General features: G+C 44.7%; 2 protein-coding genes across 9 annotated transcripts in view; one reads left to right on the top strand and one right to left on the bottom strand.

Moving 5' to 3' along the window:
• LOC146178826 (uncharacterized) overlaps positions 1–19031 on the bottom strand; it is a 76274-nt gene extending 57243 nt beyond the window's left edge. For 3 of the 8 annotated variants that reach the window (XR_014700659.1, XM_084578573.1, XM_084578572.1), the window contains exons 1-2: positions 18832–19031; positions 15473–15678 (exon numbers count right to left, since the gene is read on the bottom strand). Coding sequence is in view for 4 of the 8 variants with exons in the window: in XM_084578573.1 (XP_084434699.1) it covers positions 15473–15617 (145 nt within the window). In the remaining 4 variants the exon portion in view is untranslated. Of the gene's footprint in view, positions 1–744; positions 1748–15472; positions 15679–18831 lie in introns of those variants that run through there. The other 5 variants (XM_084578570.1, XM_084578574.1, XM_084578575.1 and 2 more) reach the window with 5 other exon arrangements.
• A 366-nt stretch (positions 19032–19397) lies between these two features.
• Positions 19398–25722, top strand: part of LOC146178824 (uncharacterized) — a 41127-nt gene continuing 34802 nt past the window's right edge. Inside the window, exon 1 of the mRNA XM_084578569.1 lies at positions 19398–19438. The gene's annotated coding sequence lies outside the window, so the exon portion shown is untranslated. The remainder of the gene's footprint in view (positions 19439–25722) is intronic.

Here is a 25722-nt window from a genome sequence, read left to right as displayed (position 1 = left end):
CATGTAAATATAACATTCATTTCTTTAATACATATTTTGGTCTGGGCCTGTTTAAGAACTAAATTTTGCAGCCACACAGTTAGTAAGAGGTAAGTGGCCATGAAATTTCGGCTATAAGATTTCACTGTGAGACAAATGGAGCTGTGAGATGCCCGAGAGATGTGGAGCGCCTTCGGACAGGGCCAGTGGAAGCAGTGCTGTTAGAAGTGATGTCGTTCGAGTGTTTCCTTCAAAAGAGTTGAGTAGGAAAGTTGGACTTTGAGGACAATGAAGAGAAATATCTTTTAATGCAACTATGCAGAGTTATGTTCCATGCTCGGATGTCTCGTACACTGACTGCAATCACAGCCACTCGGGCTGTTTTCTCCGCACAAAGTAGTTTGGTGACCTTTAACTTGGCATATTCTCGCTCATGTTTATTTCTGTTCTTGATCAGTTGAAATTACTACTTCATTCCTGCTGAAGCTGCCTATGAAAACACATCATGCATACTGCTGCACGTGGCAACAGAACCTTTTAGTTTGTTCCAGAGAAAACTGTTATAGTCGGGCACCGATGCTTTCAATGGGAAGAATTCCGACAACTCCTGGCTTTTTGATGAACCTCCCTTGCTCTGGAAAGGTACTTCTACATGAAGAAACCAAGCGATCTTTCATTCTGCTGGATCTATCAGTCCTTGTTGGCTTCACTAGTGATAAGCACTACAAGGTGAATGTGCGCATTTGTCCTTAGGGTGCTACTGACCTGTTTAGTGCCAAGTCCATACAGACGAAATTTTGCTTGCTGAAATGCTTGCTGCACACGTGAGAATGACCACTCTCTTTGCCCATTTGTAGTTTGATTAAGTGAGCTTTTTACCCAAAAAAATGAGAGCTTTACCCAGGTTCCATTGTTTCGTCCAACATTGAGGTACTGCACAGTAAAGGACCAGGAGAACAGATTAAATAAGCTGCAGCAGCCCCAGCGATGATTAAAGATATAAATTTGCAATGCTGCCACTCACAAAGAAACAAAACTCTGGTGAAAAACGAGACTTTCAACTTTTAGGATGTACAAATTCAGTCGAGCGCCTGCTCCCGCAGCAGCACTTAGAGTCATGTGATCCGAGTTGCTCCTCGAGTTCCAACGCCAGCACTTGTTGAGTCAGTGGTGAAGCTTGTGACTAACAGTAATGTCTTACACATCATCACAACGAAAAATTCACTCATGACGTCATAACCATCGTTCAGCTACCACCATGCAATCATATATGGGAAAATAAAATAAATTATGATGATCTGGTTTGCGAGGTTTAACGTACCAAAGCGACTCAGGCTATGAGAGACACCTAGCGAAGGACTCCAAAAATTTCGACCACCTGGGACCAAACGTCGACATAACAAATACAGCTATTACAAATTACTGGCCATATCAAACTCTTCCTAGACATTTTTGATAAACACACGTGATATTCATTTAAGACATTAAGTGCAGTTTGCCCTAAAAGGGGTATATTGAACTCCTCTGCGCAAAACAGCACCCCCTCTAAGTAGCAGGCTTCACCGCAACACAGAAGTGTTTGTGTTGTTGTCTCACACCCGTCAACTGCAATGCGTAAGAGGGAGCAGTGTGGAAGGCTGAAAGCTAGGCGGCCAGCATATGTTACACCTCTCGCACCCGTCGACAGTGACATGGAGGCTGCAACGCGGTAGGCCCTGCAGCAATGATCCTGCTCTCATGTCCGCCTTCACGAAGGTGGGGAAAACTGATTGCGTTCACTCTGAAGTACCATTTAAAAGGCTGCACAGCTGCAATGTGGGGAAGCCACCCACACTGGTGCTTAAGCCGCAGCCATTACATGGCGTCCGTGCTGTACGGAGAAGCCTTCAAAGCAAAGATAAAGCTTTGGGAAAGGTTTCCCTGTTTCTTCAGTAAGTATCCTCCGATTTAAACAGCGCTACTCTCTGAGCGATTTTTGACAAAATTTATTGGTAACTTTGTCTATAGAAAAACTTCTATTATTTTTATTTTTTTGCTATCTGTGCCGGAAAATGTTATGCGGTGATCCATGCTTATTAGCAATGTATTACCGGCCAGCGGCATGACCTACAGCATAGTTGACAGAGCCGAGCACAGCACACCTCTGGAACCGAATTGTGGATGTCTTGATTGCGACACAAAAACAAATACGTAAGCATAACTCGAAGTACAGGGTTGCTAGATGCCCGCGCTGGTGGAGAGGTAGTGCCCTCTACACTAAACATAATTCCAAAGCAGAAACACGCTAATTAAACACGGTGTGTCTGCGTCTTTAATTGAGATCAGCATACCACTCAACCATTTTTTCCACTCTAATTGGGTTCATCACTCTACATCTGCACTTTTAAAGAGGCACAGACATCTCATTTTGCGTGTTTTTTTTTTCCTTTTTGAAACAGTGTGCAAGACAATAGTATGTACGAGTCATGATGTGGATTTCAGCTATGTCAGCTGAATTATTTGCAAGTGAATTTTTCGCTACTGCCATTTTGGTTTCAACAGTCGAACGACAGCTGTGGCGCTACTGATGTTTAAGTTCATGATCGCGAGTTTTGCAAAAACAGCCATATATTAATCGATGCTTCTTCACTGTAATTCCAACTCTAGGGCAGGATTGCGCAAGAGCTAGTGTGAGTTGAAAAGAGCGACCAAAATACTGTATTTTTGTATCCTCACATAACTTTGTCTGTTACAGCACAGCTACTGGGTGGCTGTTGGAGCTCAAAGCAGCATGAGAGAAAAAATTCAATTGTAAACCGCTTGTTGGCATGATCCGCATGGTCGTCCATGTTTTCTAATGTGAGATGCTCATCCCTTCTGGCGGAACACGCCGTTCCAATCTGATATCTCTTCTCCTTTAGGCACGAATACACTGAACCAAAAACACCTACGCACCATAGCTTCCCTGCCTAGGTGCGCAAAAAACTTACAGCTCTACTAAGAAGAATTTTGACTTTGTCTTTCGTGGTGAAAACTCAACATACACTTTCCGAGCCTTCTTATAAACTTCGAATCATTGTTCCGTGTGGCCAATTACCCAATTAAATTTAGAACAAACATCCTGACCCATGGCTATTTTTTTTTAATTCAACGCAAGCAGCAGGGGTCATCCAACATGCAGAGGGCTTTTCACGGAATAACGTGGTGGCTTGCCACTCAGCCGTCAGTGGAGCAATACGCGGAGTGATCTTGTGAACACAGTCTACTGGCTCTGAGCTTGTTGTTTCAGTGATATGTTCTTTGAAGCACAACTACGTAGTGATTTTAACAAAACATTATGTGCGATGTGTCCAGAAATACTATTAACGATTCCTTTGGGCCACAGACTACAGTATCTTCATTGGCCCCTGCAGAGCAATGAGGTCTCTCGCAAAAGCAGAGTCCAGGCCCAATTTTGTCGACGTGGAATCAATTTACAACTATGTTGTCAGCAACTAAAAATATTTATTCATGAAAACACACAAAACAAAAGCGAAAACTAAATTTCCTAGAACAAACATCAGTGCACATTCCAGGCAACCAGGTAAAACAGCCAGCAAGCCCCCTCCTTCACGCATGCATAAGCCAATAAGGAAAGCAGTCAGGTATCACTACTGATGAGCAGGCTACACGATTCTCCTGCTGAAACATACACGTGCAAGTTTTAGCACAGTGTGTTAATTTGAATGCATAATTAACAAGATTATATTACCGTGCTGCAAGCAACATATGCTCAGAGACTGGATTAGTACAGCATTCCGAAAGTAATATAATGGCTGTGAGCTCAACGACACTAGCATCGATCTTGCACCACCAGGAGGATCAGGAGACTTTTTTTTGTTGCAGGAGCAAAGGATGCTACAAACAATTTCGAAGTTTTTAAGGCGAAAGCGTTTCCAGGCTCATGGAAACAGATCCCGTGCGCGAGATCTGTGGAAGCGTTGACAGATCTTGCGCCTCCAGAGACGTTAGATCTGTGCATGAGATTCTGCAAGATGTGTTCTTGTCTAGCACATCAAGGAACGCCATGCGACAAGAGCGATGGTGTACCGTCCACACTCACACTTGCCGGAGAAAGTGTGACAGATACTGTGCCTTTCCTTTCCTGTAAACCAATTATATAAATATATATAGCACTGCAACGAATGCCGGTAAGAGGCAAATGATAGGAGAGGAAGGGTAGGCTTTTGCCATTCTCCTCTTAAGAGGCATCTAAGAGACCCTCTTATTTTTTTTAAAAACAAGGATTTAACTGTTCTTTATTTTTTCAAGCTACAGAGTTCGTACACTGCGCACTATGATCACATGTAATATTAACAGCAAGACCTTACTCATGCCTTTACAAGGTGGTTTATTAACGTGGCAATGTGAGATGTACACGACCAAGCTTACAGCAAGCTTTGATTTCGATCCAAGTTTAGAAACTGCAAGAATAATGGTAGCCAGTTTGGTTCATCGGGTTTAACGTCCCAAAGCGAGGAATCGTGGTCACTACCTCTGAGAACAGGCAAAAGGGCAGGGAGTTCACACAGTCATGTCTGCAGCAGTCACTCCACAAAGCAAGATTGCCATCGAGCTGTCACTAAACTGCTTAGTAAGTAGAAGCCGACCCCAAAGAAGCTAGCCAGAGCACAGCTCCATAGTTTAGTTTAAGCATTTGATTACCGGTTCTGTATGCTCAAGGCCTGGCATCTTTTCCAGTGCACTAATTGAGAGCCGAATGGCGCTGTGTGCACTGCCCCACCAAATCCACGAGGCTCACGTTTGATTTTCACCACAATGGCACGACTTGATGTTCTGCACAGGCTCAACGCTTCTCAAGTACAAATCCTCTTTTTTTACCATTGTTTAGTGACCCTGCAGCCACTCCCTTCAGACTATATTGGCGCAACCGGTCCATAATACCTGCAGAACATGTGTTAAGTGAAGGCTGCAAAATGGTGATCATGGCACAGTCATAGTGGCGGACCAAACTGACATTTTATGCTTCTGAGACAGGTGTATGTGCATCCTCTCCAATATGTTGGATGTCCTCTAGCATCATTTAGGCAGCACTGATGAAATTATATTGCTCAAATTTCTGATAAAACGTTCAAAAAAAAAAAAAAAAACAAGCTGAAGCCCGACGGCATTCAGCAGTGCAGGATTGATGCACACGCCAGAAAGGCAAGTCCCGTTTCTTGAATTTCTGTGTACTGTCAAAACATAACTTTCAGGTCACAGTGCACAATAAAACACACAAATATCGAAACTTGAACTGCACGTGGGTTTACTATATTCCTTTGTGTGTTTTTTTTAATTTTTTTCGCCAAATATACTGGACATTGCACTAAACTGAAACAATCGGCACTATTGAGAAAATAGATAAAACTTCAGATGTTCATAATCCTACCGACTCATTATAAAAAACTACAGAAAGACTGTGACCCAAACGCATCCTAGGCCTCGGGGAACTATTCTGCCGCAGCCGGCTCACTTGGCAAGGTACTTTGTTGCCGAATAAGTCTATTTAATGGCTCGGATAGGCTGCATGTAGAATGACAAAGCGATAAACATGAAAACTACATATTCCGAGATTCACTGCACAGTAGAAGAGCACACATTTTCCTTCCAGTGTCATGCAGGTGCTGCCAACAGATGGCAGCACGGTGCACCCAGTAAATTACCTGGCAACATTATCAACTGAAAGCACATTTAAAATTACCACCAGATAAAACTGAAACATTGAGTGCAAGCTCCACCGCTAGAGTGAACAGTGCTAGACATAGACAAACAAGTGGGATCACATGACTCCTCTTGGTGCTGCTGTAGCAGGCGCTCGATTGAATGTGTGCATTTTAAAAGCTGAGTCACATTTTTCTCCGTAGTACTGCTTGTGAGTACCAGCATTGCACATTTTCATTTTGCGTCGTCACAAGGGTTTTAGCAGTTTACCTCAGCTGTTGCAATCCTGTTACTGCTCAGTTTTTCTACATTGGACGCATGCAATGAAACCAGGCTCAAGCTCTCATATTTTTGCCCCAAAAAGTATGGCAAGAGAAGCTTGGTTAATCAAGCTACGAATGGGCAAAGAAGTGACTTGTAAATCTCACCGCTGCATCATGCATTTTTGGTGTGCAGGATTTCATCCCTGGAATCTATCGCTAATAGTTCGGTGAGTAGTGGCTGCAAAACCGCCACGGTGTTGCTACGAAAAATATGTGGGCTTCTCCAAGCAGCACTACCTTCCCAGAGCAAGGAAGATTCGTCCAAAGCCGAGAGGTCTCATATTTCTCCCCAATGAACAAAACTTACACTGAAGTGAACTAAAAGATTCCCCCATGCAAAGATTGGTTCCACGCACAGCAGTATGCAAGTTGTGTTAACCAACTTCAGCAATACTGAAAAACCAATTTCAAATGATCGAGAGCAAAGATTGGTTCCACACACAGCAGTATGCAAGTTGTGTTAACCAACTTCAGCAATACTGAAAAACCAATTTCAAATGATCGAGAAAGCAAACAAATGTGACCAACAACATTAGAGGTTTTCACATAACTGCAGCGCAAAAAAAAAGACGAGCATATAGGGAGGAAAAACACGCACGACATGGACAACCGTTGCACTCATAACTGATTCCATTTTGCAAACGCACGAGAAATATAACGGTTTCGTCACTGATGCGAGCACAGGAAAGAAGAAAGGAAGGACACGTGCCACTGTCAACATGGAACATTTTCACACCGTGCGACACATCGAGTGGCAGAGGAAAGGTCATATTCTGTTCTGTACTGAAGTATCGCTTACGCAATAATTGCCCCTTTTCTTTATATGGTAAGCTTCCAATAGTTCATGCGCAGTTTGATTTTTGCTTTTGCCTAGAATCCTTGCACCATCAAAATGCAGTGAACGTTCCTGGCAAGATCTGCAAATGCTTAACCAAGTTCACATCCTCGTTGTTCTCTAAATTTCTTTCATGCTCCCTCAACCGACCATTTACACAGGTGCCTGATTGGCAGATATAGGCTTTTCCGTATGACAATGGAATTTCATATAACGCTCCTGACTGGCACTGTACATGGGGCTTGGCATGATTTTCTTAGGCTTGGCATGATTTTTCCTGCATCCAGCTTTACTGGACTCCTTACCGGAGATGCAAGGTCATAGGTGGCCAAGCTTTACCGGAGCCGAAAAAACGAGCGGCACCCCAAACCTGTGCGCCACACTTTCTTCAAGTTATGCGAGACCGAGTACAGATAAGAGGCAACTTCTGGACGAAAGGTGTGCTCAACTTCCCCCGTCTATGTGGTCGTAGGCTCTACTTTACCTTTTGCAGGAGGGTCTCAGCAAGAGCTGTCACGATTGACTTAGGATAGCTTAGTCCAAAATTCTTGCTAATTGGCAATCAAAGCTGGTCTGAATTTCACATTCGCACAATTTATCTTTTGTTTTTCTTATTTTTACATTTTAGGTTTTGACTGCTTTTGCTTCGAATACATGACACTGCTTTGGCTACGAGGGACCGCTGCTATTGCTACAATTTTTTTTTTATTTACCTTTGGTTTTGTTATTTTACCTTGTTGCTTGTTGTTTTTACACTTCAGGTTCTGACTGCTATTTCTTCGAATACTTGACTCTGCTTTTGCTACGACTGACTGACTGCTATTGCTAAGTTTTAATTTGTTTCTATTTCATTACCTTTGTTATAAGCGTTTAGTCATATGTGCTTAGCCATGTCATTGCTGGTTCCCGATACCGGTTGGGTTGAGAGCGATTAAGCTATGAACACATGCGTGGTCGAGGGTTTAACTATGTCTCTTTTTCTTCCAATTGAAGCAGTTGGTAGTTTGCGCTCGTCCTGTACCCTGTCTTGTGTCATTTCCCGCGCAACTATATCATGTCTGAAGTATTGCACCAACTAGCCCGACAGCACATCCTACTGAAACATACCAGCCAAATTCTGGAAAGGGACGACACCACTCTTGTCAATGCACAGTTTTAGTGATACGAACAACTCCTGGTGGGGTATCGAATAAAGCAAATCTTTCACATCCACAGAGAATGCGAAGCCAATGTTGCGGTTTGTTTTCAGGAAATCAACAATTTCTCTACAATTCTCTATAAGGAAAGGGTCATTAACGATGAGAACTCGCGAAGATCTCTTCAGGAACCGACTAACAAGCAGCTGTCCATGTTCCGTTTTCACTAGCAATAGTTTGAAATGGTACATCTGGTCCATGCGTCTTTGCACTAAAAACACATTCAAAGCATTGCCTTTACAACTGATATAATCTGCTTGGAAAGCTTTTCGTTTCCGACGTCTTTGCAAAAGTAGGAACATTCTTTTTTTTTTGCTATTGTGGGACGGCATTTTTTCATCGTAAAGTTTTTTTTACACAGCCTGAAGGGCTTTATCGCGGAAAAGAATTCTAGGCAAACAATTAAGGTCTCTAAGATGTCTCTTAAGAGGAGAATGGCGAAAGCCTACCCTTCCTATCCTATAATTTGCCTCCCGTCGTTAGCCTCTTGTCAGCATCCGTTGCAGTGCTAAATATACTTATAATTGGTTTACAGAAAAGACGCAGTGTCTACCACCCTTTCTCCGGCAAGTGTGAGTTTGGACTGTACACAATCACTCCTGTCGCGTGGCATTCCTTGGCGCGCGTTCAAATGTGGCATTGCAGATGACAGGGACGCATCCCGCCTCGACCAATCAGAACGCCGCAAAAGCGGGGCCCACTTTGTCCCCAACAGCATGAGCCATTAAAGGTTTTCGCCTTAAAAGCAAAGATCAAACTGCACGTGAACTATTGGAAGCTAACCGTATCAAGAAAAGGGGCGATTATTGCACAAGCGATACTTCAATTCACTTGTACAAAGCAGAACATGACCTTTTCTCTGCCACTTGATGTGTCATACTGTGTAAAAATGATCCATTTTTGACGGTGGCACTTGTCCTTCCTTTCTTCTTTTCTGTGCGTGCATCCAAGACGCAACCTTTAATTTACCATGCGTTTGCGAAAAATAAAATCAGTTGTGAGTGCACCGACTGTGCTCGTCTTCTTTCGTGCTGGACTTACATGAAAGCAAAGTAACCAACGTGCCCAAAAGCTCTTTTACAAAAACATTAGAGGTCATGATCTGTTGAAGAAAGGGTTAACAAAAACTACTCTGCACGGAGAAAACAAACGTCCACCAGCACCTTGAGCAGTGGCAATGGTCGAAATCAGTGCCCCAAAATCTACTGCTTGAAACCATTGCATCAAGATTTCTCTATACTGCCCCTCCCTGTCCAATTTGCCTACTCTACTTCATTCAGGGCTGTCAAGTGACGCTGCTAACACCGGCACTGTTCCTTTGCAGAAAAATCTTATTACTGAGACCTAACAACCGCTTACCTATGACTAATATTTTAAATCAAGCTTAAACTGGCATAGACCAACGTGTATATGAAAAAAAAAATGAACGTAGCATTATTGCACAACTAAACAGCATAGGTTAGCATAACGACTTCTGAAAAAAAAATGAGGAACAAGACCCCAAACTTGTCGAGAGTCACACTGTGGAAATTCAAGGTCTTGACAGAAAGTGGTTAACCTCCTAAAAGACATTTTCTTTAATTAAAGTTTAGCCAAAATGACCTTTTAGCTGAAAATCGCATCACTGTATGTAGTCTGAAAAAAAAACTTGTGATGGACGAGCTCTACTCACTGCAAGCCGGTATGCCACAAAATAAACTATCAGACGGATTCATCAGAAGCCAGAAATGGCAGCCGGCTTCTGATGAGCCCAGCACTTCCAAACTTTCTGGGAAAGATGAGGCACAAAGTGAAGGAGAATTAAACATCTGGGAGATGGAAATTATCACCGTACAATCATTACGTATTTGTAAATAACAACCTAAACCTCTTAGCATTTTACAACCCCGCAATGATAACAGTACACAAAGGTTCCACGAAACAGTTACTGACAAAATGCAACAATTCGAAGGAAATGAACTCACCTCCACAAGGTTCAACATCGTCGAGGCAGCTCCTTTCGAGAAACGCGGCGCCAACTGGGCGCTTCAAATAAAACCTCTCATTCTTCGTGCAAGGTGCATTACGTGCATTACTGTCGTACTGCGTAAGAGCAGCTCAGCCTGACTGCACCACCAAACAGTGAATACAGGCGATGGCATGAAAGCACCTTGTGTCACGAATATCGCACACAGCCCACAATGCAATCACGGCTCATGTTCGAACAGTTTCTATAGAATACTTGCATTGTGTACTGTAAATGCCACTGAGCCTGCATGCGTGCATAAGAAGTGACCTGCAAATTTGCAATTATTTTGAAAGTTGGGACTCCCCCATTTCATGGCAGACACCGGTGCTGGTGTTTACAAATTCTGCCCACAATCATCATAAGGCACACATGGTGTCACCAGAAACGGGCCACTGGCTCGCCATGACCGCAGCAGAGAAGGCAGGGTGCACACCGGACGGGAGACTATGGAGCTTCTAGCTCCCGTTCTCTTCAGTCTGCTACTGTCTAGCCACGGTACAAAAGCAAGCAGCAAAAAAAAAAGAAAAAGGAATCGACACTGCCAAACATGGATATAGAGAATTTCCTCACGGTACTTTGCCGCTGATGGCACAACCTGTTGGTTTTTACTTATTTAGCAGTGCTGTCAGGACTCGATGGTTGTCGCGCTGGCACAAAATGACATAGCAATGCTATCACGACCCACTGATTGATATATTTTTCGAAATGAGGACAAAATACACTGGTTTGTATGTTGAATAATGATTTTATTTACTTAATGTCACTCCTTTTTTTGTTAAGTCACCAAACAGAAGCACCAGATTCTTGGTAATCATGCTGTGGGTTATATACACTCCTACGACTTTCATGGTGTTCTCTGTATATATGTTGGTAGCTATGTACACCCTCCCACTTTTTAACCTGAACGCACGAGCGTCGACCGCCGAGTCGATAAGCGCCGTACGGCGGAACACAGCGGCGAAATGAGCGAGAATACGCGTGTGCGCGCAATGAGCACTCCGGTGCAGCTGTCCTCTGCCAGGCTGTTACGGGAACCGGATCCAACCCCACCTGCTTTTTTGTGCGTTATCGCATTTCCTTCTGTTTTCTACATGCCGCTGGGAAAAGATTAGAAAAGGCCACGTGGTACCGCGTGCTTTCCTGTATGAGAGGAAGGTGTGAATTGATAAGCGAAGTAAGCGAACTGAATTGATAAGAATTTGCCACGGGAAAGTGCTACGTGATCCATAGGAAAAAGAAACAAAATGCTGATACGCATGTAGTTAATCAGCGGGCGTATATCGCATTCGATCCAGCGCTACCTCCTGACCGCTTATTTAACTTCTTGGAAGCGTTCAGAAAAGAAAAATGATGATGACGATAACGGTGCTCAAAAGAAGCAGGGGTGAGGTCCCGTTCCCAGAACAGCCTCGCAGAGGACAGCTGCACCGAAGTGCTCATTGCGCGCATGCGCGTATTCTCGCTGATTTCGCCGCTGTGCCCCGTCATATGGCGCTTATCGACTCAACGGTCGACGCTTGTGCGTTCAGGTTAAAAAAGTGGGCGGGTGTACACACTGCCTGTAATCAACCAAGCAGGAAGGATTATGGAGCACAGTTCTCTGTTGAACGTATACAGTGAGTGCAACTCGCGCACAACGGCAAACTGTTGCTGAACTGTAGAGTCACACCTGCATTCTTCGAATGTTCACACCAGTCATCCGCGGTGACCAGGATGAAGGCCGGGAGGTGGTCGACTTTTCCCGACAGGCACACCCGTTGCGGTTATCACCAACACGTCAGCCACGGCCATGAGTTTGCCTTGGGCAAAATTTTATGCCTGTGCCCTTATGAATCGAGTGCTTGGTAGAGCCACGGCGATGACCTAGTCATCGATGGCGATGAGCAACTCCAGACATCGGTCGTAAACAGTGTCTAGAGGATGTTGCTGTAGCAAGAAGACAAACTTCATCTCCGAATTTCAGTTGACGTTTTAGATGCGATGACAGCAACAGTGATCGCACTCTCCGCTCAACAAGTACAAGCTGTCGAGGCTAGTCATGCAGCTAAACACAATGTATACGAGTTTCTGGGGTAGGAGTCTTGTCTTAAGCGCCACCTTGAGACTTCTGGATAGAGGCAGCATGGGTAGGAGTCAAAAGAAACTGGGTACACTTCACGGAGTCGCACCTCAAACTCTTTCCTTTCAAGGCAAAGGTCATGCTATGGAGCTCTGTGGGCACCCACTTGCAGAGCAGCGGCAATGTCTGCTTGGCGAGAAATGTTTGCAAGATCGGCAGACCTTAACGCTGGCCAAGCAATCATCCGTCCATTTGGGAAACCTAGCCTGAAGGGTGGAACTCGTGCTGCAAGTCATCGTAGTAAAATATTTGATGAGCACACGTCTCAAACGTGTTCCAACATGTTTTCAATGAAGTCTTAGTGGAAGTGGAAGCAGGGGTGGAAGCAGGCTCGAGCATTTTGGAGCAGCTTTGGGAGCAGTAGTTAAGCCATTTTGAAGCAGCTTTGGAGCAAGGAAACGAGAGTTTCGGAGCACACATTTGCAAGGTCAAATGCCTTTGATAATTGCAGTTTTCTTTTTCAGAAGTACAAAATCTCCAATCTGATTCCTTTTTATGCAAGTTTAATGCCTTTCCAATTTAGCGCTTATCTCTGACATGACAAACAGCCAAAGCATGTAAAGATGTCAAATAAAGCACAGGCCGACCTTAGCAAAACCTTGGAACAGACTAGCAGCAAATGTAACGCTTGCTGGTGCACTTCATAACTGAACGTCTAGTCTTGATAGATCTTTCCCTCGCTAGCTTTAGTGCTGCTTGCTTAACTTCAGCCCATTCTTACTACAAGCGTCTTAACTAGCTGCACAGCCATAAAGATAGTATATGTCTGCAAAGGGCTAATCACCATTTCATAAATGTGCACGTATTTTACACAGCACTTTCTAGAGCTCTTAACCTCCCTCCCACACACAGAGGAATTTTTGGGTAATAAACTAAACCGAAGCGACTGGGTCACAAGTAGCAGGAAAGTGCCACTCAGCAAGAATGAGGCATTTCGACTCTATTCATGACTTCAGTGCTTTGAGCTGATGCCATGCGAGACATTGTGGAGGTCAACATCACGGGTTCGCAAGATAAAAGGCACTCTTGTACTGAAACATGGCGCATGCACACATTCCTTACCCAATGATGTACCGTTAGCGAAGGCACTACCCTCTACACACCACCAAAACTCGACCGTCCGTCAGTTTGGCAGGTTTCGCAACCATACAACTGCACCGAGTGTGGAATGTCTACTACTTCCTGCCGACTATAGCCAGCCAGACCAGTTACAGCTTTTGCCTGGGGGGAAAAAAGGGTTCCCTGCTTTGCCAATTCACAACACATGGAATAAAAGGTATTCTGCACATACATTTGTCCAGGTGCAGTTGCTGCCCCGTGTCAGAGGAATGACTGAAGCCAGGCCGAACTTGTCCCTGGTACAGCATCATCAACCCGACATGACCAACCACCCCCGTGCGTTCAGCCACATGCTGAGAATGTCAAGGGATAGACGTTCCTTAAAGGGGCCTCGCAACGTTTTCCTCTGTGCCGGTTAATGTGGCTGAATGGATTCTTCACGAATTCCAGAAACCAGTGCACAGTGAAGCACTAAAATAATCGAAGAAGGCAAACGAAAGTTTTTTCCAGAAAATTCGAAACAAAGAGGGCAGATAAAAATGCATTTCACTTGCCGCTTTCACTCGCCCAGTTCTTAGATCTGGCGCTACCAATAAGAACTGCTCCTTGCACACACGCAGCAGACGTTTGTATGCATTTTTTGCATTGCCAGGGCAGCTCATTAGCACCACATTCGAATGGTGTCATAAACACGCAACCATGCCATGAACAGGAAGAAAGGGTGATTGATTTCACAATCGAAGCTCTCTGATGTTTCCTTGTTGGTAGGATTACCAAGGCTAATAAAATCAATCCCTCCCAAACTTTCAACCCCGCATCATGGTCAGCTTTCCTCTTCACATTTCGGCGCAATTTGACCAGCTTTTCTTTTTTTTCCTTTTGGCCAAACTGTCAGTGTGATTTTGGAATCGTCATCTCTGGAGTTATTATCAGCTTTCGTTTGCTTTCAGCTGTTGTTTTCGGTTTCTGCGGCATGCGAAGAGCTGACGGCCGTCAAGAGAACTGAACTTTGGACCCCTTCCCGCGCATGAAAGAACTAGGTTCAAACTGAATAATGCCCAGTCGTTGGAAAAGGCACGGCTGCCAACCCTTTCCCAGGGCTGAAGCATCGACTCAAAACGAGCATTCCCGAAGAAGATTGAAACATTAAACATTACGATTTTGCCTCTTTGCGCACTGATGCATTACAGTTTCCATCCTTTGCACACAACAAACCATCACCTCATGCTTGATCAACGTCACGGAGCCTCTTTATAACACTATAGGTGTGGCCCATGCAGGCATGCATGTTTGTCCAAACCCACACACTCACTGGAGCTCAATATGACCATACCTGTTTTCTTTCCAGCTGACCATCATAACGCCAACTATAGGAAGAAAAAGGCAAGCTCTGAGCTACTGCTGAGTTTTCGTAGTACGTCCTGGGCAGATTCCCCACATCAGCTGGCAGCGAGAATCCCTGCCTACGCACCAAAGGTATCTGCTGAACTGCTGAAATTCTGAACTGCTGTTTAGTCTCACTGGTCCCTGCCAGCATACTATAGAGTAGTATAGTGTTGTTTTACATGAAAATGAAACTAGGTTCAGATCTAAGCCTTAGAAGCTCGGGTTCAGGCAAGTGAGTATGGTTTTTGCCACTTCCTAGAAGCCTAGAACCAAACAGAAGAAATTGATCACTGAAGCTGTCCAACGATGTGTGACCCATACAACTGAAGCAGTACAGCGTCAAAAGAATATTGTGAATATGAAACGCGTGCCGTGCCTTATGCATACCTGCCAATCTGGCGAGATCAAAAATCGGAATTGTTTTATTTTCCTAGAGGTGTTCTCTCAACGCCTCCTCAACCGACACAAACTTCAAGCTGACAAACCTTCCAACGTCAAGTGCACTAAGAGGCCGCCTTTTATTCGAGATCGAAGGTGAGGCCAGCGAAGCTTTTATATCTAGTACGGCTGCACCACGTGGTGGCGGCCGCTGATGAATTTGCCGTCCACAAGAAACAACCACCACGGTGCCACTGTTAAAAACAGGAATGACATTCTTGCATGGGCAGAGGCCGCTTATCGAAAGATTCAGGGCAGTGATCGTACAGCCGGAAAGTTCGGTCAAAAATCGGAAATCTTCAGGGCAAATCAGAAGGGTTGGCAGGTATGAACACCTAGATATCAGAAGAAGCAAAGACTCTCGAAGCAAGTCCCTACTGTCACCGAGCTCAGCATTGCAACCAAAGCAAAGCTTTGCCCAGGAGTGAAGAGTACAGCCACACGTACCATCATCCTCCCCCTGAAGTGGCTCACCAACTTCCCCCTGAAGTGGCTTTGTGTTTGTGCCCACGCTTCGCGTTCGGCAGGAGAGGGTCTGCGTGCTCTGGGACGTCCTCACCAAGCCGGACTGGCTGCCAGTTTCGCACTGCATGGTCCGACCAGGCACTTCGGTTTGCCCCTTGAGCTACCGAGTCGTATTTGCTCCGATGTTACTGAACCATGTGGCAAGAGAAATGCAGAAGGAAAATGTAGACAGAGTTGCCTTGACTTCTTCCTTCCAACAAAAGACAAAGACAAGTTTTCTCGGCTCATTACTCGTTAAGCGTGAAATCTAGCTACAGCAGAATACATCAAAGATGAACTCGATGGAACGTAGGAGATATGCTCCGCTTATCAGAAGCTCAGTGTGACAAGGTGGCCTAAAACATGATGTTGCCCAAGAATGTAGAGATAAATGAGAAGTTTCCCAGAAAATGTGGACAGCCTGAAAGAAGACAGCTTAAAGACAAAGTTACTACTTTCAGGATCAAGAGGCTTTAATTAGAAGCGCGTAGTATGAGTGAGGTGAATGCCAATTTCATGAATTAAAAGCATAGCAAAGACAGACCAATTTTTCGTTTCAGGGTTTCTGCTTTCATTCCACTATCTCGAATGATGAAAGGAGCTGCTAGTACAGCTTTTGTGAAAACTATGTTTTTAAGCCAGAAACACAAGAGGAGACAAAACCAGACAAGGAACGAACCGGAATGCCACATGAAAGTAAAACAGATGGCTACGTGCCACACAAGTCAATGCTTGCCATTTGCCTACTTTGGGAAGGCATACGGCACGCAAGTTTGTGTAACGCACAGTGCCTGCCACCTTGCTCCTCATGGCTGTGCAGTCCCTCAGCTGAGTAAGTGAATTTGAAATATCGAGAAATTTCAAAGCACCAAATCTAGGACTGCCAAGCCACATTTTAGCCTCCAGGCTAACTTCCTATCTGTAATCTCTTCACTAATAATGGACCCAGCTTGATTGAGGGGGGCTGTTGGTTTTCCACACCTACGTCACATGTCACCAGTTTCCCAATGTGGGACACACTGCCAGATATATTCTTGGTCAAAAGTCCTGAAGCCAAGGAATCGTCTTAGCCGCAAAATGGCACAGTCACGCAATCATTAAAAGAGTATGGACTCCTAATTTTTAGGTTCGCATTTTATCCTTTGTAATGATGCGTAAAGAATTACTATACATAGATCAACACGTGATATCAGCCCATGAATACTGAACAATATATAATTGAATTTTTTTTCTCACCTGTTTAGGCTTCAACAACTGTGACGTCAAAGTCTAGTCTAGGCCACATGACGGGTGAACAAAATCGCAATATAATCACCCCTGTGTTGGTTGAATTCCCTATAACGCTAGCCTGCCTCAAAAACAGGAACCATAGCAAGTGAACGGTCAGCAATTATATCATGTATTTTTCATGCCATGCATGATCTGGGCTTCATTGTGACATCCCAATCATCTCTCTGCTGCTGAAACCGAAACTAACGAGAAAAGAAAATTTAATTAAAAACTATTTAGCGGACGTAGAAAAAAACTGCGTGGTGATCTGCAGGCAGGAATGTCTTTGCATCATTTACAAGAAGAATGCCACCAAAATATGGTGTTTATACTCTTTTAAAGGTCAAATGGCATTTAAAATGCTAGAAAATAATTTCTGATCATAGCAAGCAACTGCCTCATTGCTTTTCACGGCATTTTAGTCTTTAATGTTGCCGTGGCAGTTTCATTTTGCGGCTGAGTCAAAAATCCTTTAACTCCAGGACTTTTGGCCAAAACCTGTATATGTGCCGCCTACTATAAAGCTTTATGACATGCCCTGCATATTTAAGACACATTCTAACAAAGCAATATTTTGTTGCAAATGGCCTTCAAGTCACGGTACTAACTGCAAATGCAGCAGTACCCCAGCTGATTGCGGGTGGCTATCCAAAAGAGCACGAACATGTGCCAAGTATTAAATTAGAGACACTTTGTACACATAAACATGTGAAGTTGGGTTAGGGGCTTGCTGGCATATTACAAAAAATAAGAACTTCAAGAAACCATTTGGTGCCATGGTGTGTCAAAATTACACAAAAGCATTTGTGCCAAGGGACCATGCAGGTGCTGCCCAAATACTCTTTCATCCCTGGTGTGTGCTACGTTTGTCTTCATCTTTTTCATTTTACATTCTTCCCACACATCACTCCAGGTGTGTTAGCAGATTACCTATCCTCCCTTAGACAGGGTAGCCATTTTACAGTGTGCCACCACACTGGCCAATGCTGAAGCATGTGTGAGATTAAGGAAAAAGAAAGTGCATAAGATCTGGCAAGCTGCTTAAGTGATGGGAACCACAATGATGTCATTGGCGAAGAAAGTGACTTTGTCATGATGCTTCAAAAGTTTGCGGGAGAGTCGCAGGACTGAGACTGATTTTGGTTAGCCCAATTGGCACTTCCCTGATGACAGTTGAAAATTCAAAACCTAACCTGAAATGGCTCATCTGCGCTTTATCCTAAAAAGTGAATTTGTGGAAGATCTTGAGCCCTGCACGCTCCATCAACATTTGGGAGTTTTACTTCACACCGCGTCAATAGCTGTTTGGTGCCATATATGACTGCATAATCACTCTAGTGCCAGTCGACTGAGTTTTTCTGCGTTAAATATTCCCGTGCCGCTTCCGCCAGCACCGTCTTTACGGCACAACATTACGGCTTTCCCACTGTCCCCGAGAGCACGACGCTTCCCATCTTCCCCGCGAGGGACGGCTGTGTGCGCGCGTCACAGTGATTAGTGTTTCTATAACAGCAATTTGTGGTTCAGAGGGTTGACGGGCGGAGGGGACTTTCTCTTCAAGATCAGAAAACAGACACTCAGAGATTCCGGAGCAATCTGGTAACATTAGAACTGGCCTCTCGAACATCGCCGCATTCAAAGCAGTAATCTGGCTGCTTGTTTTTCAAGTGAAAAGCAGAATCTCTCAATAAAGTTACAAGCCATGTTATACTCCAAGCACGAGAGTCGCCGGTAAGATCATACACCAACTGCCAGAAGACCGAGAGATCAGACACCTCGGAAACTCTATCGAGCACGACACACATCGTGCCCATCTCGCTATGTAAGCTGTAAGCGGCGATAGCAGAGAAGCCAGAAACGTCCCTGCCACCTCGGTTCGCTTCTCACTCCATTCCCGCCTCACCCAGTAGCTACCAAATCAGAAGTCGATGTTTATGCCCCCATACGCACACTTCTTGAGAGAACAAATTGCCCTAAAGACAGCGTGCTCAACATGCAAGCATTCTAATGCGCCTGCCATCTCGTAGACTTACCTCGCGTTTGTGTCCGGAAAGAAGCAAGGGGTAGTGGTTCCCGCCGCGAGCTCTCGCCTGTGTTTACAATTTCACTACGAGCGAGAACAGACTACGACAGTGCAACAAAAGGTTGCCACCAGCGGAAGAGACCGAACCCAACGAAACAACAGTACAGACGGTACAGATAACCGCGCGCGCGCGCGCGCGCGCGCGCTAGTTTTCTCGCAGTCCGTCTCAGTTAAATCACGTGACACCAAAAACAAAAACAAAAAGGCAATATACAACATTTTAACAACAATTTATAATAAAATTTGTAAAATAACATTATTTTTTGTGCATCATCGTTTACAAAAAAAACGTACCACGTGACCTTTTCGAGACAGACTGCAAAAAAGCGTTGTGTACATGGTTGTAGACGTGTTAGCGGCAAGCGCGCGCGCGCATTTGTGAACTTAGGTCGCTTGTGTGCTTTCTTTCGTTGTGTAGGAATTAGTACATTATAAAGCGCTGGCGCACAGACTATTGCACACACCGTCGGTGGCAGCAGCGGCTCGGTGTGCGATCTTCAATTGGACACCGTGACCGTGTCTAGACAACGTTTGTCGGCCTCGGCGACAACCGCAAGGTAGGACAGAGAAGGCTGGCCTAAAGGGACGCTTGCATGCTCGTCGTGCTGAGGTTAGATCTTGTGTCTTATTAGAAATCTTGTGACTACATGCTCACCGGTCATCTATTTTTCCAAGGTTTTAATTTGTAAACTGCATGCGAACCAGGATGGCATGAACGCTGATCGCAATTGTCTGTTCTCGATGCCTTCATTCTAAATGTACATGGTGTGTGTCATGCCCATCTTCTGGCGTTAATGTGTAATCTAGCTGTCTCAGCAGCGAATCTTATGCTTGAAAGTAATCCCAACTCCCTGGGCCTCGACATAATGCGCTGCTTCAAAAAAAAAAAAAAAATACGGATGGGTTGACACCGCCAAACGACTTAGTATCTTGCGAGAGCATCCAAATCTCGACTATACATTCACATTTAAAGACTTCCGGACTTAATATTGAGGGTAGCGGAGCAGGTTTTGAACATAGGTGCACACAATTTTCGAATTGCGCAAAGTCGGTTTTGGGGATGGGCCAAGTCCATTAGTGAAACCGTTTCCCACCTTTAATGCGCACCTTAAAGCGGCAATGCAATAGCGGTGTGTTTAGATTCATTGAACACCGATAATAGTACCCAGAAATGTGGGGCAACAAGCACAATTACATGAGAAGAAACACAACACAGGCGCACACTATCAACTGTAATATGGATCTGAACACACACTTCCCCTTCACCACTCATCCTCTTCTATGCCCAAATACATCTTCTTCACACACCTCTTCTTTGCCAAGGAGATAGTAGCACTTTCTTCCCCGCAGAACATAAACATCGTCCAAGCATGACAGTCACTAATTCTACACTCTGTGATTGTGCTTGTTGCGCCACATTTCTGGGTACTATGCAGCACCAACTTGCCCCTCAAGCTGTTATTTTGAAATACAAATAAAACTTGATGTATACGATGACATGCAATACGCAGCGTGAGAGAGCGGCAGTAAAACATCTCTGTCACTGAACGGAGTAGCTCAAATTTCTGATGTCATTACATTTCTGCCACATATGCAATCGATGAAACTGTAATCACCGCCTGGTCATGGCCATTCCCCATTGTGGGTATGTGCCATTTTTGTGAGGGCAACAACTACAACAAGACACATGGTTCACTAATCCTCTTCGTGGATATGTGACTTTATCCAACGGCACAATAACACCAACATGAGGTGGTTGGCTCCAGCGGTGGTTACAATGTTCCATATTTGCTTCTACAAGAAATCCCTGGATTCAAATATGCTCCACTTCGATGTCGTCTTTTTTCCCCATGTGCTTGGCAAAAGCTCAGAGACCACACAAGATTTGTGGTTGTGTTTGTGTTGAGTATAGTGCTTCCACGCTAAAATTCCTGTGTGCAAACTACTGGCCTATTCGAGAGTGAACATCACTCACAGTGGGGAATATACATTCGAGAAGTAACTTTGGCAGTCACTGGGTTTTTGTAATTAATGAAAAACTGGTGCCGCCTACCAGCTCAGTTTTCGGAAAGGTTAGCTGAGCAACCGATACAACATGCACCCTCAGCCAGTTGGAGAAGTGACCAACAGCTTGGCTCGATGGGTGGGCAGGTCGTGTGGTTCCTTAAAGATGCTATTTTATCTTGTGATACAATTGAAGTCTAGAAGAAGAGCCGTCGCACCTCTAACTAAAATACCTAAAAAAAATGTGACAGTATCCATCAAAACAACCTCCCAACTGACCCGCCTACCGAGTCTTTTGGCCTTTCCTTCGTCTAGCTGGTGAAGGTGATGACTTTGGCACAGCATAATGTAAGTTACTGGGATGTTTACGAGTCTGAATCGCACCCTCATTTACATTAGAATGCATTCACTGAAGTGGTGCCACTTTCAAGAGGATAAGGGGCAGGATAGGTCAGCACGAAACAACTTCTTTAAGGGGACTCAAAGGCCTGAGATCAGCAATACAGACAAAGATGACTCAGGGGAAGGAGCCAAGATCCTTCGGAAGAGATGCGAGAACCATGGCAAAAGCAGTAGACGTAAGCTCCACAGCTAGTTCAATTGAGATGTAAGGAATATTTTCATGAAAAGTGGCAGGGATAGGCTAAATTGGGAAGAAATCGAATAGCAGGTAGAGCAAAAGGATTTCATGGTATATGGGTTTATGCGTTTGTGGAGACGCTTCCTTTGGACTTGGTGCAACCGCCACATAATCCTGACTCTGTTGGGAACATTTCAGTAGAACAGAGGGAAGTAGAAAGAGAAAGGAGTTGGTATTGGGGCAATCATCCATAAAACTATGAGTTAGCAAAAACTGGAATGCAAGAAACATTATGGCTAAAATGAAAAGTGGCAAGGGTTCAAACACTCCTTGGATTTCTATACCTCTGGGCAAAAAAAAGTGCCAGAGATGAAAGAAAATAATGTTAGAGTGAGCTAGAAAAAGGATGTGAGATAATTATACTAGAAGACACAAATTATAAGATATTGATTAGTACTGTTTGCTGAGGTACTAGTCATCTCTATGACAAGTGGAAGAAATGGTGGGAGGTATCATATGTCAGCAGAAGCAGGTACAAGATTGAAGAGAAACGTTTGGGACAAGAGCGCAACACCTGAAGTTTCATTGTTATTGTTGCCCTATTGTTATTGTAGGAACAAGTTGTGCACAGAAAGACACGCACAGGAAAAATAAACACAAGGTAGGCAGAAAGAGCGAAATTCTTTCGCAGGCAAAAGTCGAGGTACCTGGCACGACATGTCGAGCTGACGGTGAGGTTCATACAGGCATGGACTTGCAAAGGTGAAGGAGGAAGATTCATAAAAGGGCCCTCGTACTGGACAGGTAGTTTAGAAGAACTTCTTGTTGGCCGAGTTGGTGCATACTATTATGGGAACAAATTGCGCGCAGAAAGACACACACAGAAAAAATAAACACAAGGTAGGCAGAAAGAGCGCAATCTGCGCACCTTGTGTTTATTTTTCCTGTGTTTGCCTTTCTGTGTGCAACTTGTTCCTACAATAGCATGCACCAACTCGCCCTACAAGAAGTTCTTCTAAACTACCCTATTGTTATCTAGTTTAATTGATAAATTTCTTTCTTTTGGAACACCATTTGTTTTATCATATGGTTCTTTGATTGAACAGCGACATAGATTCATTAATGAAAGCAATGCAGGCAACTTACGGAAAAAACCACATTTCAACAGAACCAAGCAACAATGGGTGCAGTAACGCCATTAAGAAGCAATGAACAAGAACGGACAGGACAAAGCTGTACAAGGTCAGCAATGCAGGACGAAATCATATCAGTAATCCCTGGCTTCTGTGGTGTCAGTAAACGGCATCCCATACTTCAAGACAAATTATGATGTACAATGAATGAATAACAGGCACGGCTAATGATGAGGCGATGCACTCAATACTTGGCGATGAGCGCGGGAGTGAAGAGGACCTACACCAAGGTCCACAACCAAACTTACTTTTTGGGAAAACATCCACGAGCCTATGAACTGGTACACTAACGGCACAGAAGAGTTCACACTGTTTACGACAATAATGCAAATAATGGCGCAGCTGTTGGAAAGACAAATGGCATTGACTGGACACCCAGTGAACATGGCAAACAGGAGCACCACGCGACAGGCCACCGACAGTGCTGCAGTCTAAATCACTACAATACCTGATCCCACTGCAAGTCTCCCAATGTTCTCCAGAATGGACAGTGAAAGCTTAGATAACGGATCACTTCTGTGTAGAGCGTGCACAAACAGTGTGCTCGGATCGTAGTGGCTGTATTTAATATCTGTTTTCTAATTTCACGGTTGCTGTTGTGCCTGGGCAAGCTGCCCAAATTCCGTTCAACCAAACGTCTTCTCCTACCAACACCCCTTTCGCAAGCCCGATGCTGCTCCTCAAGGCAGCGGTACATTGACAAGAAGCATCGCTGGTCAACATGTTCTAACATATCTGGAATGCCAGGCACCCGGGCGCCGGTCCCTTGGCGGCGAGGTCCAACCAGCGTTCTCGCTGGTTGGACCTCTCAGGTCGCCATTACGTGCTGCCTCCGAATTGGACAATTTGGGTGCCAACATCTTTTACAGACTGTATAAACAAGCGCACTGCCTCTGGAGACTGGCAGTCCAAGACCTACGCAAGCACTCATTGAGTGCCGTGCCCCTCGCAGTGAGGGGACGCGTCATAGTCTCTCTGGCCGTCGCTGTGCAACTACAGTTGTGACTAGCTGGTAGTCCTCGGCCCCTGTGCCGATTTGCTGTAAATATTCCCTATACATATGTATAAAGATGCCTTTGTTCATCTCTTCGACGCTGACTGGGTTTCGTCACTACCACCAAAGGAGCCGGCAGCTCTCGATCACAAAACGGGTGACGTGAGCTACATATCTGTACATAGCCATACTCCTTCGGCACAACGCACATCAGTTTTGAATTGCACACATAGCGTTGGCCTCGGGATTGACCACCTGGATAATGTCGCTATGAAGAGAATTTGACAAGCAGCCACTGTTATGTGAGCCCCGCTGGGGTGGCGCAGCGGTTAAGGTGCTCGATTACTGTGCCCAAGGAAGCGGGATCGAATCCCGGCCTCGGCGGCTGCGTTTCGATGTAGGCGAAGTGGAGTGGCGTTCTTGTGCTGTGCGATGTCAGTGCATGTTAAAGAACCCCAGGTGGTCGAAATTTCCGGAGTCCTCCACTACGGCGTCTCTATTAGCCTGAGTCGCTTTGGGACGTTAAACCCCACAAACCAACCACTTTTATGTGAGTGGATCAAGAATGTCAACGCATGGCGACAAAGGGAAGAAGAACCTTTTACTGAGCATGTGGACAACCTACTGCAACCGGTAAACCATGGCAAGTACGGCCTAAATGATGACATCGCACATTAGTTCACTTGACGTGCATGATCAGAAAATGTGGGACTCGTGGATGGCATTCCTTGATTTAAAAAAAAAAGGGATGCATTGGAATTTATCAACCATGCTGAACAATCTGAGAATTGCATAATTGCGATTAAAAGCAGTGGCGCAAGCACGAAGGCATTCCCATGGAACAAGCCACCCAAGCATGCACTGAAAAGCGATCACGGACCACATGAACCCTCAGGACTTAAGGTGAACACTTGCGCTTGCTGCCTGCATTGAGGGTACTGCACCCAGGATTGCATTTAACTCAACACCCACACCGAGGAAGAGAAAACAGCCACTGCGTGGCAGAAGAAAAAACGGTGCGAGAGCAGTAAACAAACTGCATCGTGGCAGCATGCGCAGATGGTAACATAATCCTTGTACCCACGAAAATCAGAGTTGCATAGAAATGCTGGCTTTGTTGGACACGGGATCAACTGCATCTCTGCTATAGTTTATGTGTGCAGAACATAACTTCAGACACAGACTGCATACTCAAGGCCGTTCAGTAATTCAACAGGCACTCTTTAGAGCAACACAATGACATATAGCCATCGGGGTTTAAATACAACCCTGGATGTGAAAATGGTTAAAGACATCACATTAAGCTGTATGTGCAGACCAGCCACAATGTATCATTTGACTGTATCTGATGCGCAGGTTAAATTCCTACAGTTGAATAGATAGCGAAAAACTGCTTGGAACGAGAGCAACAAACAAAAATCTGTGGTAAAGGCGATCCTTTGCAATGACCGCAGTGTAGCGGTCAAAATGGGGAAACTACTACAGCAGAAGGTGTAACTGTCATTAAGAACGACTTTGCAAGCAGGCGACTCGCAAATGTCCGTCGCTGGAAGAAATCACGCAACTCATCATGCAAGTGAAGTCACATGATTTTGCAACTCGCGAAACAGGCAAGCTGCAATACGTACCATACTTTTTGACACCATTCACATGTTTTCCAGCCTTTGGAGTGATCCTGGACTGTGCGCTCATGTGGAGCACACAGCTCGGCTCACTAATAATAAACCAGTCCGCATGCTGCTGTATATAGCACAAGTGAAATCAGTAGGAGGTTTGTTAGAGTGCAAACAAAGGAACGCCTGAGAAAAAGGAGTCATGTAACCATCAAGATTGTAGTAGTCGTCACTCGTTATTTTAGTGAAGCAACTACATCAGGAATCCACACCGAAGGAAATTTAGGTCGACTATCGCTTCCTAAATGCAAAAACTGGGAAGCGCCCATACCCACTGCCAGCAATAGGTGCAGCAATCTACAGAGTTTCAGGATCGCAGTACTTTTTGATGATTGCTGTTAAAGAGGCTTTTGTGAACATACCTCTGTGGCAGGGAGAAGGAAAGAAGGCAGCATTT

The sequence above is a fragment of the Amblyomma maculatum genome, chromosome 9, assembly GCF_055883805.1.
Source record: "Amblyomma maculatum isolate TAMU_Amacu chromosome 9, ASM5588380v1, whole genome shotgun sequence".
Taxonomy (NCBI): domain Eukaryota; kingdom Metazoa; phylum Arthropoda; class Arachnida; order Ixodida; family Ixodidae; genus Amblyomma; species Amblyomma maculatum.
This window is presented reverse-complemented; position numbering and strand designations above follow the sequence as displayed.